Source organism: Aptenodytes forsteri, unplaced genomic scaffold (assembly GCF_000699145.1).
Source record: "Aptenodytes forsteri isolate BGI_AS27 unplaced genomic scaffold, ASM69914v1 Scaffold16, whole genome shotgun sequence".
Lineage (NCBI taxonomy): Eukaryota > Metazoa > Chordata > Aves > Sphenisciformes > Spheniscidae > Aptenodytes > Aptenodytes forsteri.
The window spans coordinates 11,499-29,221 of record NW_008794753.1 but is presented as its reverse complement, the minus strand read 5'-3'; the positions used below and the strand labels follow the sequence as shown (position 1 = coordinate 29,221).

Sequence of the window (17,723 nt, the reverse complement as noted above, 5' to 3'; positions counted from 1 at the left end):
CGCAGCGCACGCAGCGCGGCTCCTTCTCGGCTGACGCGAACGTTTGGGAGGCGGCGGCCCTCGCGCCGGGTCAGGGTCGACCTTTCCCCGGAACTCTGATGTCTGGGATGTGTTTGGAGCCCTCTGTACCCACCACGAAAAAAGGGGGACCAGATTCTGCCAAAGAAGGAAAACCTCATTTTCGGCGTAGAGGTGCCCAGGAGGAACGGTGATGGCCGGTCCCTGCTTGCCACACATGTTGGCTGTGTGCACACGTTTGACTGTGCAGATAGCAGGCGGCAGAGCCAGCGTTGCCAAGGCCCTGCAGATTGAGATGCGCAGCTGTTGGCATAACAAACGTCGAGTGCCAAAAGTTGCAAATAGCTATTGGCAGTGAAAGCTAACAGCCACGTAATTGTTTTCCATGTTGAAGGAGAGATTTCCTGCTTTGAAGCTGTTGTGATCACAGGGTAGATTCAGCTGAGGACAGGCTTAAGTCCTTTGAAGAGGTCCTTTGAAGACATCCTCTGATGAACAATTGATTTAGAAGTTGAGAAAAATGGGGGATGAGGAATATAAACTCAGCTCACAGTTTTACGCTGACTTTCTGCTGGGCTGCTGATGTGCTGTCAATAATAGCTTTTCATTCCAAGTAATTGCAGATCACCATGCGTAGTTTTGAGCCAAGCAGAGGGGTTCTTTCCTTCTGTCTCTTAAGTAAGAGTGCCACTTACGACTCACGATACAATCTCTTTGTAACGTACAGTACAGAGCAGGAAGATAAAGGAGGATCTGGTATGAAATGAAACTAATAGATGAATATAGGGAGGTCAACGCCCCGGGTGTAGATGGCGAGGTGTATCAGTCGTGAAGGGGAGTGCTAGCACAGTTGTATTGTCATGTTTCTGTGAAAGGGTCGTTAGAGCATCTGTCGTGAATCTGACTGGGTTTTCGTTACATCTTTTTTCTGGCATCTGTCTCCTAATTTTTAACAAATTCTCATCATGAGGGAATTACTTTCACCTGAAGGCTGATAAAGGTACTCCTGCAAAGTAAGTACTCTGCTTATGAAAGACATAGGTCATAAGAAGTTTTCAGTAATTTGTGGAAACAGTGTCAAGGGGAACACCAGTGCAGGCATCTTCACAAAGTCTCCATACGCTTCTCCTTCTGTTGGTCTATCTAGGGGACTTTGTGTCTAATGAGCTTTCCCAACAAAATGCATCCTGCTGTTGGTGCCTTGTGAAATGGGGGTTGTCAAGGCGCGTAGTTACAGTTACGAGTTGCTTCTTCTTCTCTCTTAGGTGGTATGCATCTTGGTCTGAAGAGGAGCAGTCTTGATGAAACCTGTGGTACGATGTTGGCAATATTTCAGTAGATGTCTTTTCTCTCCCACCCTTCCTTCTCCCCCTCAGGCCCCAAATACAGTCAAGTTACCCCAACTGCAGTCTTTTGTGAGGTGCTTGGCATTCAATTTTGTATTGTGCAATGTCTCTCTTTGGATGCTTGCGTGGAGCTGGGGATCATTCTGTGTAGGGCATCATCCCACCATGCTTAACAACTGTTGCATCAGCATGATGGTAAACATGGTTTTACAGAATTCTGCTTTTGATAATAGTTGGGGATATGCAGCAAAGAATGGCGTTGTGTAGACTGATGGCTACAGGAAGAAAGACAGGTGTGTGAAATGCACTGGAGGAAGCAGCAGAAAACAGGAGACTTGTGGGAGTTCTGTACAGCCAAAGTAGCAGAACAGCTGGGAGTCTTTTCCCCGGGGGAACTGTAAACAAAAAAGTAAGAGATTTATTTTGCTTACTAGTGTGCAGCTGTGAGGGTTTTCCTAAAGAGGCATGGGGTGATGTGGAACTATCCTTGTGCAGCAGCAGCCTTTGGTCTGTGGGCAAGAAAGCATAAAGAAAAGGCCAGATTTCACTTACGAGCTGTTTCCATTTCTAGCAACAAGAGGCAAGAAATCACATGTGGTTCGTTAATTCAGCAGATCTGTCAGCATCTATCCTGAGATGCTATTTTGGAACCTGTTTGGCTGTTTTACCCACCACAGTATGTACACTTTGGCTACAGGAGTGATTCTGGTGAGACCCGAGGAGGCTATTCAGCACTTGAATGCCATTAATCTCTGAGAGAGGAGTAGAAGTGCTGAGGGTGGCTTGTGGGGTATGTATCTTCTTCTCAGGAATTAGTTTGAAACTTCCAATTCCTGCACTGAAAAATGGTATCAACATCTGGTTCCAAGCATATTTGTTGTCAGCTGACCTCATCCAGGTGTTCAACTTGTGTAGTCTGAACTTCAAAAACACATTCTTTGGGTGCTCCGGTAAAGTCTTATGGAAATAGAACCAGCAGGAAGCAGACAATCAGACCCTGTCCTTGCAACACAGTGTCTCTGCTGAATTCAGGAATATAAATAGGAAGAAAACCAAGCTCACTCATTGCAAAAAAAAGTTTTGCATTAAGCCTTGGCCTCAGCACAGGCAGCAGGAATGGTAGGATCAGTACTGAAAGGTGATTTCACATTGCAGCAGGGGTCTGGATCTGCAGCCAAGCCACAGCTTTGCTTTATTGTAAACTTAGACTGAGGTCATGATTCATCTTACTTTAGCTCGAATGAATTGCAGCTAAACATAAACCCATTGCTGTTACAGGAACTCCTGGGAAGTGTGATGTGTCTGACTACTAATTGTTTTAAATATTTCAATCTTAATCCCCAATGTTGGTAGGCAATACCTAGGTAACCAAGATAGGATCTCAGGTGTCTCATTTGTGCAAAGATGGAGGAGACATGCCCATAAAACATATATGCCTCGTATCAAGAGATGGAGAGAAAAGGTTGTAGGTAATATGAAGGCTGCACTCAGTATGTGAAATGTTGAGAAATGGCTTGAACTTCAGTAAATGAAATTAAGTAAAGTTTTTCTTACTCAACCATTTTATTCTGAGCTATTTTTCTTCCAGACGCCTACCCATGATGATTCCACCATCTGCAACAACCCCTGTCAGTGATGCTGCACTCTTACCAAGCGTGGCTTCTCAGGAAATCTGGAGGTCACAAGTTCCAGGCTATTCTGGATCAGTCACGCGGCACATAAGTCATCGGGCCAATAACTTCAAGAGACATCCGAAAAGGAGAAAACACATCCGCCCTTCGCCGCCACCACCACCAAATACTCCATGTCCTATTGATTTGATTGACTTTGGGGATCTCCAGCCTCAGAGGTCTTTCCTAGAACTCCTGTTTAATGGGTGCATTCTCTTTGGGCTCGAGTTCAGCTATGCCATGGAAACAGCCTATGTTACCCCTGTGCTGCTTCAGATGGGGCTTCCAGACCAACTGTATGGAATGGTGTGGTTCATCAGCCCTATATTAGGTAACTTTTCTTTACACTATTTCTTCCCTCTTGTTTTTTCCACTACATGGGGGTTATATGTTTTTGTTTTCTCTACCTCAGCTGTTCACAAGCATATTCTTTGTGCTCTCGAGGTTAAGAAGCACTAGCCATAATTTTAGACAACTGAATGGAGAATAATTCTTGCTGTGTCTTGCCTGAAATGGGCCTGGTGTGTTCAAAATGTCTGTTCTTTTAATGGCTTCTCATCCTCTTACATCTTGTGCGAGGGTAAGCTTTGGTTACTCCGTTACTATATTTAGAAACCAGCAAAAGAAGATCAGTGTATCCATTTATGTCCGTATGAAAAAAAGCATACAGAGACAGTTCCCAGGGTGTATTAAAAAAAACAGAGTGGGACTGCCTTCTCCTATTTAACTTTCTGAAACAAACGAGGTGTTCCAATGATGAAAGACCGTCGACTACTGCTGTTACGGCCATTGGATTACTTGCCTTAGCATGGAGGCAGGGCTGGGACCGTATGCATTACTATGGGAAGAACCATAGGATGGGCTATTTCCACTTGGAAACTTTGTTCCGTGTGTTCTTGTACTTGCGAGATGTGCTTCAGAAGAAGAGAGTAGATAGGCTCCTACTCACAGGCTGGCCTAGACTAATGCAGGCATTTTTCCAACTCACATGTTTGCTTCCTGCTATCTTCCAAGCTAATTCTGCAGGGGATCTCCCATCTAAGACGGGGTAAATGAAATAGCTTGTAAGGAACAGAGTCCTTTAGAACGTAAAACTGTTGTACTCTTACTCTTCGCCTGATGGCAAATTCTGCTGTATTAACGATGCAGAGTGAACTGCCATGACAGTGAGCAGCAGCACATTACGTTATTCAGTCCCCGACCTGTGAAATGCCAGGAAGTACGCTGTGTGTGCACCTGGGTGACTAGTACTGACTGAGGATATCACTATGCCATGGTGTCCTGCCTTTAACTGCCTTTTAAGCTACCTATTTTAACTCCCCCATGAAACAGGCTTGTAGAAAAATGCTATTTATTGGTGATTCCTTTTTTCTAGGGTTCTTGCTACAGCCTTTGCTGGGGGCCTGGAGTGACAGATGCACATCAAGATTTGGGAGGAGAAGACCTTTCATTCTGGTCTTAGCAGTAGGTGCGTCTTTTAGAAATGATGGGCATAATAACACCTGCAAAGTAGAAACATTGCACATCTCTCTTCTGTGACATCCCCTGTGGCACTAGGCTGAACAAAATGCCTCTGAAGTGTTGGGTATTGTGGGTCTGAAGAAGGTGGTGAGTGGCGCCGAGGTGATGCTTTGGCAGCTGGAGATCCACACATAAAAGCTTCTCTTGTCAGAGTCTGAAGAGATGATGTTTTGAGGGTCAAGAATGTTTTTCTTTGGCCAAAACTAACATAAGGATTATGTATATCCTATAAGCCATGCTTATTCCCCAGACTGTGGTGATCTGAACAAGAGCAATAGTGCTTGCCACAAGACTGTGCAGGTAGTACAATGCTTTTAGAGCATGGAGCGATGCAGGTTTTTTTGCTTAAAAGCAGTCGATTGATTTTGATTTGGTTTTATTTCCAGGAGCATTGCTTGGGCTCTCACTTATGCTGAATGGCAAAGATATAGGGAGTGCCTTGTCTGACGCTGCAAATAACCACAAATGGGGGATCATTCTTACGGTCTGTGGTGTTGTCCTCATGGACTTCAGCGCAGATTCAGCAGACAATCCCAGTCATGCCTACATGATGGATGTATGCAGCCCAGTGGATCAAGACAGGGGCCTCAACATCCACGCTTTGTTAGCAGGTATGCTTTCTTGGTCCTTCCTGGGTGATGTGAACCCTAAGTAAACAACCCCTGATGTGAGAAAACAGAGTGTAAATCACTGATCTTTTCTTGTATAAGCATAATAAATGAATACCTGGAGAGGTAGTGCTAATTAACTTCGAAAACGAACTTCTGCTCACTGCAAAAGGCTTTTGTAACTACCAAAAGTCAAACAAGACACAGTCCTGGGTTGTTCATCTGAAGGTCCCTCACATCATTTATAACACCTATGGAAACAAAATTATCCCTTGAGGGAGGAGGTTTGGCTTCCTGCAGGTGTGGAAAATGCCTTTTTTAGTCACTCTGTTGGAGGGGAAAGTGCATACTGGGCGCTATGATCCCTTATTGCTGCCGTCTTCAATTGCTGTACTACCCTAGCCTAGTTTTCCTCTCCATCAGGAGACTGTTTCACGCTCTTGAATGTGTTTGTAAGAAAGAAAGGATAGTGTCATAAGGCTTTCACCATGTGAATGGAGTGAGAGAGGTATCTGGTGCCCTCAGAACTTCCCTGTTCATCGGTAGTAATGCAGTAGCAGTTTTGTTCGCTGGGTAATGAGCTTGGTACACTTCTGAAGTGATTCGGTCTGTCTTGGATGCAGTTAGATCTGCGTTCCTCTAACTGAGTGAGGAAAATGGATTTTCACTTACTTTCAGGAAAACAGTCTTAGCTGACTGATTGCAGAGCCTTGCCACGAGGCTGGTGGACACTTCTGTTTTACGGACTGAAATAGCTGAAGGTAAAATGGTTTGTTCTTGGCAAAGAAAGAACTACCATTTTTAGTTATTTGTATCATCACTTTTACAGCACTGACCTTCTCCCTCTTTCTGTACCATGTTTGTACATCCAGACTGTCCTTGTGGCGCAGATAACTGTGTTTATTCCTGCATTTGATTTGAAAAGGGGTTGAGTAGTAAACCAGAAGTAACACGTCAGATTCTACTGACGAATCATTAGACAAATGGTGCTGTGCTGCTACGGACTTCCAGGATTGGCTAGGGAAGATAATCTTAGCTCTGTTTTTCCACCAGGTCTTGGAGGTGGCTTTGGTTATGTTGTTGGAGGAATACACTGGGATAAAACCAGTTTTGGAAAAGCTGTGGGAGGGCAGCTTCGCGTCATCTATGTCTTCACCTCAGTTATACTGACTGTCACTACTGTGCTGACTCTAATTAGCATTCCAGAAAGACCCTTAAGGTCCTTTAGCAGGAAGAAAAAGGTGATGAAGAGTCCAAGTCTTCCTCTCCCTCCTTCTCCACCTCTCTTCTTTGAGGAGGGTGTAAATGAAAACTTTGCTTCTCATAACTCAGCTCGCTTATATGCAAGTTTTACGAGTCCTGTTTCCCCTCTGAGCCCACTCACACCCAAATATGGCAGTTTTGTCAGCAGAGACAATTCCTTGATGGGAATTAATGAGTTTGCATCATCATTTGGGACTTCTAATATTGACAGTGTGCTTATAGACTGTTTTACAGGCGGGCACAATAGTTATTTAGCACTTCCAGCTAGCTTGCCCAGGCAGCCTGTCAGTGTCAGCTTTCCTCGGGTGCCTGATGGCTGTTACCAAGGAGAAAATGGAGTTCTGGAGCAAGGGGAAAGCAGCATAATGCCAGGGCCTGATGGCGAGGCGCTAAGGGTGGGCTCACTGGATGCGATAAAGCCACAGTCGTCGGGGATCCTGAAAAGACCTCAGACCTTGGCCATTCCAGATATCGTAACAGGACACTGTCCAGAAAATAGCAGAAGAAGAAATGTAACCTTCAGCCAACAGGTAAGGGCAGAAAAACAATTATATGACCATGTAAACCTGAGCATTCATTTAATCTCTTCATATAATTTTAAACGTGTGGCGCACAAATTCATCGTTAAACACTGCTCGTGACAGTTTGCTCATAAAAGTCATTATGGGAACAGCATACCTGCTATGACTTTATCGGTAAAATAGTGGGTAGGATGTGAATTATGACTGGCAACTGCCTTTGATAAGATGGCAGAAATGGGAGCGTTCCGCTCTCACTGGGCCACGTGTGAAAGTTAGGTTGGTATTTTTAGCTCTGCTTCACCACCCAGGGAGCTACCACGTGAGAGCAGAAAAAGACACATTTTTATTGAGCCTGTATCTTCCCTTTCCACAGAAATACCTGCAAGATAGGGCCAGGGATAGGATTCTCCCATGAGCTTCTCCTTATGGCAGTCATTACATCTGGTTCCATCAGGGAGGTGAGGTTTCCCTTACCCAGGGATAAGACTCTGACCTCACCTCCCACTGTTGGTGATAACTTGGAATGTCTGAGACCTCTGTATGCTGGCCCATTTTTTTATGATCCGGGATGAGGTAAACTGTCCTCTGTTGGTTGTTTTTTGTTTGGGGTTTTTTTGCTTTGGTTTGGTTTTTTTTGGGGGGTGGGTGGGTGGTTTTTTTTGTTTGGTTTGGTTTGGTTTGGTTGGTTTGTTTGTTGCTGTTGCTGTACTTTGACCCAGTTTGTGAGAGCAGACTTTGTTAGGGCCAGGATTTTACATACCGTGCACGTAGAGATCGAGCATCAAGGTTAGCAAGCAATGAGAATGTGTTTCGATTAAAACCGGCCTCTTCTTCCTCGATGTCTCTAAAACTTCAAGAACCAAATTCACCTGAATGTGGGTACAGCTCCTATTAAATGCAATGGAATTTATGCCTTCCCTACGCTAGCATCTGGATGTGGTTGCCAAACACCCTAGTCAAGTGAAGAGTACTGTTTCAGGCTGCAGCGTAGTGCTGCCATTTAACACTTCTTCCAAGGCTGAACTTACAGCTTCACTAAATACACTGTTCTTACTCTCCAAGTCAACATACTGCAGCAGCAGAGTTTAACTTTCAGATTATCAGATAGGTGTGTAATATTGCATAGGTTTGCTCAAAGGATGTTGGGGTTTTTCTTACTGTGTTTGTTGACCTGGGAGTTCTTATGGTGCAGGTTGCTAATATCTTGCTGAATGGTGTTAAGTATGAGAGCGAGCTGAATGGATCAGGCGAGACCTCTGAGCAACCACTCTCCATGAAGCTCCTTTGTTCGACCGTCTGCCAGATGCCCAAGGCTCTTCGTAACCTCTGCATCAACCACTTCCTAGGTATTCAGAAAGTGCCATCTTGCTTTCACCATGAAGTAGTCTACCTCGGGTGAATGTTTTAGAATATTTTATCTATTGCTGCAATGGCTGCTAACTAGAGAGGATGTGATTTGTTCCATACACACTCACCAATAAGGTACTTTCTGGTATTTAGTTTCTTAGAATACTGAGAAAGGAAAAAAAAAAACAAAAACAAAACAGTAAAGCCTACATTCCTAGAAAGGGAATAACAACAGCCTAAATCAGCGCATCCGTTAAATGGGATGTTTACACCGGGATGAGAAACGCCACTGAACCAAGAACTTGAAACTATCAACCTGTTCTGTTTTTTTTTTTTAATGCTCTGAAACTGGCATTACGGAGCAGAAAGATGAGATTAGTTGTATTTCCCTGCTTACACCTGAGACCGGCATTCCCTTTCCTCCCTTTGACAGCATGTGTATAGGGGTCCCAGAACAGGCCGTGAAGAGGTACGGACACTGCAGGAGTGCCTGTAACCAGTGCACTGTTACCTTTACTCTTACCGATGTGTGACTGATGGTTAGGAGGGGCTTGCAAGCAATCCAGTTTACACAAAATTGGACAGAACGTAACAGGTAGTTAATATTAATTGGCTGTGAAAAGAATTAAGAGATTGCCTGCATCAGTGGCACTGATGCCGGTTTGTGAGTGGGAGTTTTTAACTGTGTCGGAGGTGCTCTAGAGGCTGCAACCATGACATAAGAAGCACTCCTTCCAGTTCTGTGTGGGAGGACAACAGCAACCTGAAACTTCTACATGATGAGCCACGCTGTGAAACCAAGCGTTGTGTTCTGTCAAAACCTGAAAGCAGCTCAGACTGCTGTAATGTATTTTTCTGTCTTGCTAAACCAGTATTCTGTGGCCTGCAGTCAGCCTCTAGGATTCCACTTAAGAATTCAAAGGATAAATCTTGGTCTTTAAAATCCTGAACATCTTTGACAAACATTGTAGCATAATGCACGGGGAACAGCAGTCTAGATAAATGTGGCTGAATGTTATGTAATACTCACGTTGCGCAACCTGTCTTCGGTTGTGATTTGTAATATAGCTAATAGCATCCATGTAAGTTTACAAGGGGAAACAGATACTCTGCAATCCTAATAGGTTACTTCTGGCTTCTTTCAGGATGGCTTTCATTTGAGGGGATGTTACTCTTCTATACCGACTTCATGGGAGAGGTAGTGTTTCAAGGGAATCCAAAAGCACCTCACAACTCAGATGAGTATCAGAAGTACAACGCTGGGGTCACCATGGGCTGCTGGGGAATGTGCATCTATGCATTCAGTGCTGCCTTCTATTCAGGTACTTAGTACAGCCATCTTAGCCACTGCTGTGAGAAAGATGCACCTGCTCCTTAAGCAGTGTTTCTGCAACAAGTAGTCCGGCATTTATGTTGCACGTAGCCTACCACATGGCACGAGTGCTGAAGCAGAGTATTCTTTTTCACCATATTATCTCTTCTAGTTAGCTTGGCCTGCACTGACAGCAGATGAGGTCAGCAGTCCAGTGAAAACACATCTCTGTTAGTACATAGTTTCTTTCACAAGTGGCATTTTCAATGTACGTTGAATCCAGAAATACATGCAGCCACCATAGGCACAATTCTGTCGTAGCAGCACTCAGTGCCCGTGTGCCCCCGGCAGAGCGCCCTGGTGTCACACACCACCCCAGCACCTTGTCGTGTGTGTTGTGTCCGCCCCCCCTTCCCCACCCCCAGCAGTTCCCATTTACCCCTCCAGGACAGGGGGCACTGCCAGGCTTCAGCTCTGCTGTGCTCTCCACACAGGTAGGGTAGCAAGGCTGCATTGTGGCAGTGGGATTTGGAAGGGGTCCTTGGCGCTCACGTGCGAGCCACCAGTTACTCAAAGGCATAATGGTTACCACTGAGATGTGGCTGCCTAATGGCTGGGCTGCAGGGCCTGAAGGTGCACCCCTTGGGTCCGCTGACCGGCTGGCAGCAGGGAGGGCTGCAGTTCATCCCGAATGCCATGTCATTGTCTTGCAGCCGCGCTGGAGAAGCTGGAGGAGCGGTTCAGCACACGGACGCTGTACTTTGTGGCATATTTGGCCTTCGGGCTGGGCACAGGGCTGGCCACGCTCTCCAGAAACATCTATGTGGTGCTGTCACTGTGTGCTACCTACGGCATCCTCTTCGCCACGCTCTGCACGCTGCCCTACTCCCTGCTCTGCGACTACTACCAGAGCCGTGAGGTGAGCCCCGGGCCAGGGAGGGGAGAGGGGCTCCTGCGGCGCCCCCTTACACTGTGTCCCCCGCAGTTTGTAGGCTCGCAGGCGGAGGGCACGCGGCGCGGGATGGGCGTTGACATCTCCCTGCTGAGCTGCCAGTACTTCCTGGCACAGATCCTTGTGGCCCTGGCCATGGGGCCGCTGACGGCAGCTGTGGGCAGCGCCAGCGGTGCCATGTACTTCGCCAGCCTGGTGTCCTTCCTGGGCTGTCTCTTCTCCTCCCTCTGTGTCACCTACGAGTCGCCGGCCACCGAGGAGCTGCCACCCACTGAGGAGCAGCGCCCGCTCTTGCCCCGTGCACGGAATGAATAAATGGGAGAAGCCGCCACAGCCTCCGCTGCCTCATTGCGTCGCCCTCGGCCTCCCCATCATGGCGTGGTGGGCTCATGCACCCCAGGGACGGCAGCAGTGGGCATGGCAAATGGTGAGAAGGTCTGCACTGGCTTCGCTGAGCTTTCCCCTGCCCGTGGGAGAGTGAGGGGTGAGTTGGCAGCACCCAGCACCCACTTATCCTTCCCCTGAGGTGGCAAAGGCTCATCTGTGCCCCCAGGGCCACAGCAAGAGGAAGCGGTGATGTCAGTGTGGGGCCACTCCCGCAGCTGCCCCGCGGTGCCATCATTCCCAGGGGGACAAGTGGCATTGTCCGGCCTGAGGCAGGGGACCCAGAAGTCTGGTGCCCAGGCAGGGTAACCACAATCTTGGGTGGCAGCAAGCTGCAGGGCTGCACACGCTGCTGCGGGCACTGCCACTGTGGGAGCACTGGGGCCGTGGCGCTCCGCCAGCTTTGTGGGCAGAAGGTGCCATTTCACAGCCAGGCAGAGCAGCCTGGTCTTCCGTCTCCAAGGGCAGCAGTGACTCCCATGAGGCCTTGAGGAGCGGCGGGGCCAACCTGCGGGTCCCGGCCTCTGCCCCCAGTAGGCCTGGCTCTGGAGGGTGCTTTTCAAAACTCTGGAAGGGCTGAGAGCAACTAGTCTTGCTTGGCTGGCATAAGTACTTTGTCAAGTGCCACGGCCGGGCTCCTGGGTGCGCAGAGCTCCCACCAGCAGAACTGCTCCAAGAAGCCACTGTGGGGTGAAACCGCAGCGGCCTGGCTCCCAAACCCTGCTCTGTAGGTTCTGGCTGTGGTCCACAGTGATGGTTGCCAATACATGTGTATTTCCTTCCACATTAGGCTTTTAACTAAGACTACGAGGGCTTGTGATGACTTAGCAGGAGGATGGGCAGTTGTCCGTAACCCAGCTTTGGGGAGAAGGGTCTTCTTGGGTCAGCTTCTTTTGGGTAGAAGCTTACTCTCAAAGTTAAGTTGAGAATTTCAGAAAAATAATCCATGTTAAGTACATTGTCCTTGTTTTTCATAGTTGTACCTTGTGACGTTTTAAAATCTGCATGGGGATCAGTGATTAAGTACTTGTCAGATAGAGCTGCATCTTCCATATCTCACTGAAACTAGTAAAAGGGCTTTGGGTTTCATTATCTGTGAGAATTCTTAATTATTCTGATTTTGGAAGGTGGTAAATGTGTGAGATCTTGTACAAGTTCCAGTTAAGCCCAGGAGTCTTTTAAGTCTTGAGAGCAAAGATGAAAACAGAAATAAAACTGTTTCTAGGATTTCTGTCAGCCTGCCTCCGTATTTGGGTAGGCAGCCAAGGTTTATGAAGGCTGATGGGCATTTTGGTGTTTACATGTGCTGTGCATGGCATCCCTGTAGAGGTTATTTTTGCTCACCTGGTCTTTAGGTCCAGAAGTAGGGTTTTCTCTGGGGGCGTCACTCCTTTTGAATGAGTTGTACTTGACTGTTAACCTAACTTTATTCTGATGCTTGATCTATGATACCAAGAAGAAATAACTTGTGTAATCTTTAGCTGTTGTGGCTTACTATAGCTGAAAGCATAATGCACAACTTGTAAGAACCTCTCATTTTTATCATCCATCCCTGAGTTTACTTTATCGTCTGTCCCCGAGTATTACTTTTTTTAATTTGAGAAGCAAGTTTCATGCTACTCAGTATTTATTTAAATGGAGGAACACTACTGAAGTTATGGAGTCAAGCATTCAGAGGTAAAGGACTGTCACATTGATGAGTCTATTCATCTTTCTTTTCTTTCTTTGGGCTTATGTAGTATCATATCTGCAGGAATACCTGTGACGTGCTATTTCCTTGATTATGGGACAGCTGTCTCCAAGAATGTTCAGGATGAAGATGGAACAAAATAGCATGAGAAACTGTACATTTGGCGCTTCTGATTTCTGACAATCTAAAGACTTGACTTTGGAGAATTTTTCTTTTCTTGTTGGCCCACTGTGTAACCTTAATTTCCTTCCTTTCCTTTTCAAACTTTTAAAGTAAAAAATGTGGGGTTTTTTTTGGTCCTACTAGCTAATGCGGTACTAGTTCTTAAAATGTTTTCTCCTCTTAAGTTTTGTAGCCAGCATTATTGCACTAAATGGATCATGAGCACTTTCCTTTTCTAAGTAGCTGGAGTTGCAGATCATTTTGTTGCAAGTGAGGATCTTCAAAAGACTCATAGAATTGATGAAATCAATGTATTTGATGGTAATGTTTGTTCCTGCTTCCATCTGTAAATAATTTTATGAAATACATTTATATAGTTATAAAACTATTGCTATGCCTGTATGCATTGCCTAATAGAATATATATTACATTTTCTATTTTATGGGATATGAACTTTATTTTGCATATGTATTTATGTAGTGTTTACACACATAGTACTTTTAAGTCAACATCGATGTATGTTAATTTGGGGCTTAGAGCAATATTGTGGTGTCTGGAAAAAACCCAGAGCCTGCCACCATCATGCAGAGTTGGAAGTCACACCAAATCCATAGAAATAACTTAAAAAAGAGGCATTGCTTACTTGCTTATTCTCTTCCTTTGTCATACATTCTGTGTTTTACAGAAATTACTGTATGTGGTTACTATTGAACTGTGAGCTGCAAAGTGATGTTTACCTTTTGGAATCAAAATGCTTCAAATATTGTGTCTAAATCTGCAAGCTGCTGTTTAGAAGTAAGATGCATGAGTTTAGGCAGGAAAGTGATTTTATGCCGTGCTGTAGTTTAATCTCTTCAGCAGTGCCTAAAGGTTAACTTTGATTAAGTCCTTATCATTAAAGGTTGCTTCATGGCAATTATTTGTGGATGTTCATAAATGTATTTATAACACATGTACAGAAGTAGGGAAAATGGGGAGAGGGACAAAGAAAGTACCTAATCGATTGTCTCATGTTTGTAATTAAGCTGGCTGTAACCATTTCAGCGTGTCTGCAGTTGACTCAACCTCTGCCGTGTCTCTCAAAAAAGACAACCTAATGATTTTGGAATTTCTGCTGTATCTTTGAATGAAGAAAATAAGTCTTTTCAAGACTCAAATAAAATAAAATCACATGACTATATATAAAAAAAGAAATGCTATATTGGGAACTATTTGGAAAAAGTTGTCTAGACAATTTATTTTCTACTAACAAGTAGTTAGTCATCTTGTACTCTATAGGAGATGCACTTAATTTTATTTAAAAAAGAATTTGTCTTCCGGTAAAAAGTGGCTTTCTTCATGTATGTTCTCCCTCCCTCAGACTAGAAGACGGCCTTAGCGAGAGACTTAGCTGCCATTACCATAACAACACCCAATGGATTGCATTAAGTACAATAAACATCTTGAGAATTCTATGACTACTGGAGCTGAAATGCCAAGGGAGATCTGCAGCATCCGTTTAATTTATCTAAATTGACATTTTCCATACGTCTGGTTGTTAAGACATCGTGATTCATTTAGCCTAGCTTTTCTGCTGGGAAGGTTTTTGTTGATGTTCACTAAGGAAATGGCTGCACCAACTTTCCATTGCTGTTCCTCTGCCCCACGCTGCTGCTGCTGTAGCAGGGTCAGTGGAAGGGAAGGTGCTAGTGAAAGTGGGCCTGCATTTAGGGTGGCAAATTTCAGGCTGCAACACCCAAGACAACAGCAAAAGCTGTAGGGCAGCAGTGCCGGGATAGACTAGAGGTCTTTTACTAGAATCCTTAGTTTTCTTGGTATTGCCATCCATGGTGTCTTAACAGGTTTGAAGGTTCTGGGAAGACAGTGTTCTACACTGTACAAGGAGTTCTTCCTGTTAAAAGCCTTGCCAGCATGCTTTCTCTTTCTCATATATCCTACGCAGAAATGGTAAATGCATGGAATAATGAGAATTTTTGGTGTATGCAGCTTGCTGCCTAATGTCCCCACCCACAGTGGTAGCCAAGGAGTTTTACTTTAGATCTGAAAGGCAACAGCATAGTCCAATACCCAAATAGCGCTAATAGTTAACAGTAAACAAAGGGGAGACTGCTTCATCAGCTTGCCTGGTGTATGGAAAACAGAAGTATACCGGGAGCAGGAAGAAAGCGGTCAATGAGTAACGTTAATCAGATGAGTTCAAATGTGACTTATGCACGGAGTAGCAGTCTGCAGACTGAGGAGCAGTCTGCAATGGGGATGATGCAGTATTCACCACGTATATAAGCTGTATGTAAGCTTTTTTGTTTGTTTGTTTTGTTTTTGCTTTTTCTAGGATCCAGTGATAGCTTTCTCGAACACACGATAACAAATTTTGTTGCAATAGCCAATGGAACAGCCAACAGAGGAAATCACAGCGTCAGAGCAGAAATGAAGATTTTGGTTTGTGTGAGTATAGTGCTAACCAAGCTTACGAGAGCTACTTAAACAATGAGGAATTTAACAGTATTGCTGTCAAATGTTATGAAGAATTGCTACGCTAGAGATGCGAGCTTCATCTGTAGCTTTCTTCAAGCCTAGCTTTTGCTGTGCATCAGCCTGATGATACTCCACTCTGCTTCTGGCTTATGCTCGCTCCTTGTATGCAGTTATTTTTTTCAGCCCACACAACTTTTGGGGGAAGAGGGGAAGGTGACAATATAGCTGAAGAAGTTTAATAGCTTCTTCCTGCCAAGAAAGGAAAATTCTTGCTCCTTTTGCCCTAGGCCTTGCTCTAGAGAGAGTATTTAGCACAGCGTCTACAGTAACACATACTCTTGAACCTAGATCCCTATATGTTACATTACTATTTACAGCCCCCTTAAGCAACAGGTCGTCATGGCTCCAAAGGAAAGTATCAACTAATCTCTTGAAAGGCGGGTTCAGCCCAAAGCATAAATGGCGTTCAGTGCTCATAGCTAACTGCTACTGGTTTTCTCTAGCAAACTCCAGGAGGCCTAAGCCATACCCTTTTTCCAGCACTGCACCTCTCGCCATTTGCAAGATAACAGAATTGCTCATTGTAATTTGTTCGCAGCCTTCACCCGCTGACAGCATCACAGCAGCTGAGAATTATGCTTCATAAGCTCGGTCTGCCAATTTTTTTCTTTTTTTTTTAAAGCTTGAGCTGTCCTGTACTGGTGCACAGTACTCTGCATCTGCACAGAAAAATCCACTGCTTCTGTGGCAGGCCGAGTTTACTGTGGCCCAGAGGCTGTGCATTGTTGCATAAATTATTATTCTTCTGATGCACATGCAACAATTTAGGAACCCTGAAAAAGTCATTCGTTTGGTCCGCAAGAAAAAACAGGCCCACCACTTGCATGGACAACAAAGACGGAGTTAGGTGAGGAGAAACACACTGTTTTCCATAAGTCCCCTCCAATCAGTTGCATGTTGTTTCTCAGTGTAGCAGATGCCTTAGCAGGGGACTTAAGACAATAGGCAGGGCAAGAGGAAAGCTGAGGAGCCACCGCGGAAAGCATGACCTCAGCGCTGCTGGACTCTCCTCTCGGTACGTCCTTCATTTATCTGCTGTTATTACTTTGTCTTGCAACAGTAGTGTCTGATGCTAATAGTCACTCACCCTATTGCATTACAGAGCACCCCCATAGCACTTTAGGATTCAAAAGGATGTGAAAGCAACTTGCTTTATTGCCTTGTGTATGATTGTGGGATCCTTTATTTAATAACGAAGTAGTATTTTTTTTTTAATAGGGAAAAAAAACCAGGCCTCCACGAAACTGGCTCAAAAGAAACCTTACAGACCTACCTTCTTGTGTTTGAAGCAGAAAGCTCCAGAAAGGGAGAGCTGTGTGGTACCTTCATATTACAATAGGAAGAACAGTGCAGATGCAAACCTTTACTTTTGAAGCAAGGAAATCTAGAGTAAGCTAGAGAGGACCTTCCTAGAAACCCTGTACCAGAGTACAGTCACCATTTTATATAAAAGGTGACTCCAAACATACCAAATATATGGCAGAAGGGGGAGGTATTAGAAAAACAATACCACCTTTCACAGCCTCATCCACTTCAAAGAATAGGTTTTTTTAATCATTTACTGTAATCTTTCATCCGTAAGCAGAAATAAACCCACCCATCCTCATTATTGTGATTTTGTTAAAAGCAGCCCCTTTCTTAGAGTGTTTTGTCTATTCTTCCTCTATTGGGGCGGTTATGCTACAAGCCTTATTGGGATGCAAAACTGAAAACTTGTCTTTGCCTGACCTTTGTAGACTCATGTAAGAGTTGTGCCAAAGGAAACCCCAAAAAGCAAGAGGCGCATCTAAGGTAGGAGAGGGACTTCAGTGGGTTTCTTGCTTCTCAGGATAGAGTCAAATATGTGATGGAGTAGCAAGATTCGTATCTCACTTCATGCAAACCCCACTCCCTCTTTACCCGAGACTGAAATCTTTCCCTTCTGCTTGTAAATGAACGAATAAGCCCACAACCTCTCTGGAGAAACTAAACGGAAACGCAGCTGCAGTGCCATTTGCATTTGTCTGCGCCAGGCCTCTCCTGGACCGCTGGACTGTTGCATTGTAGTGAATCAGAGCCAGGAGTCAAAACGCTCAATGAGTGCAGCAGGCAAATGGAAGCTGGCAGTAGTCATGCCATTGCTGCAGAAAGCAATACGCCAGAGCTAGTAACATGTCTTTGGGAAAAGCCATATGTGCCTCCTGGAATGGTTCCGTACCTACATTATAGTAGGAAAAACCCGTGTATATTTGCTGCACCAAATCTGGCTGCAATAGTAAATTTTTCAGAGCGGAGTGTGGAGAGAGCAGCACATGCACAGTGTAGAGTGTGCAAATGAGACTTTAATGTGGTCAGGTGCGGTGACAGGGCCGCGTCCATCCTCGGGCCGGCGCTGTCCCGGGCCGCTCGGCAGCC

At 45.1% G+C, this 17,723-nt stretch overlaps 2 protein-coding genes across 2 annotated transcripts in view; one reads left to right on the top strand and one right to left on the bottom strand.

Annotated features, from left to right (window-relative positions):
• SLC45A1 (solute carrier family 45 member 1) overlaps positions 1 to 13,710 on the top strand; it is a 16,170-nt gene extending 2,460 nt beyond the window's left edge. The window contains exons 2-10 of the mRNA XM_009274098.2: positions 2,953 to 3,365; positions 4,410 to 4,502; positions 4,942 to 5,166; positions 6,217 to 6,956; positions 8,140 to 8,293; positions 9,440 to 9,616; positions 10,320 to 10,525; positions 10,592 to 11,042; positions 12,682 to 13,710. Coding sequence (XP_009272373.1) covers positions 2,953 to 3,365; positions 4,410 to 4,502; positions 4,942 to 5,166; positions 6,217 to 6,956; positions 8,140 to 8,293; positions 9,440 to 9,616; positions 10,320 to 10,525; positions 10,592 to 10,873 — 2,290 coding nt within the window. The 3' untranslated portion in view covers positions 10,874 to 11,042; positions 12,682 to 13,710. The remainder of the gene's footprint in view (positions 1 to 2,952; positions 3,366 to 4,409; positions 4,503 to 4,941; positions 5,167 to 6,216; positions 6,957 to 8,139; positions 8,294 to 9,439; positions 9,617 to 10,319; positions 10,526 to 10,591; positions 11,043 to 12,681) is intronic.
• A 3,691-nt stretch (positions 13,711 to 17,401) lies between these two features.
• The window catches only part of MRPS16 (mitochondrial ribosomal protein S16), a 982-nt gene continuing 660 nt past the window's right edge, over positions 17,402 to 17,723 (bottom strand). The window contains exon 3 of the mRNA XM_009274203.2: positions 17,402 to 17,449. Within this exon, the coding sequence (XP_009272478.1) occupies positions 17,402 to 17,449 (48 nt within the window). The remainder of the gene's footprint in view (positions 17,450 to 17,723) is intronic.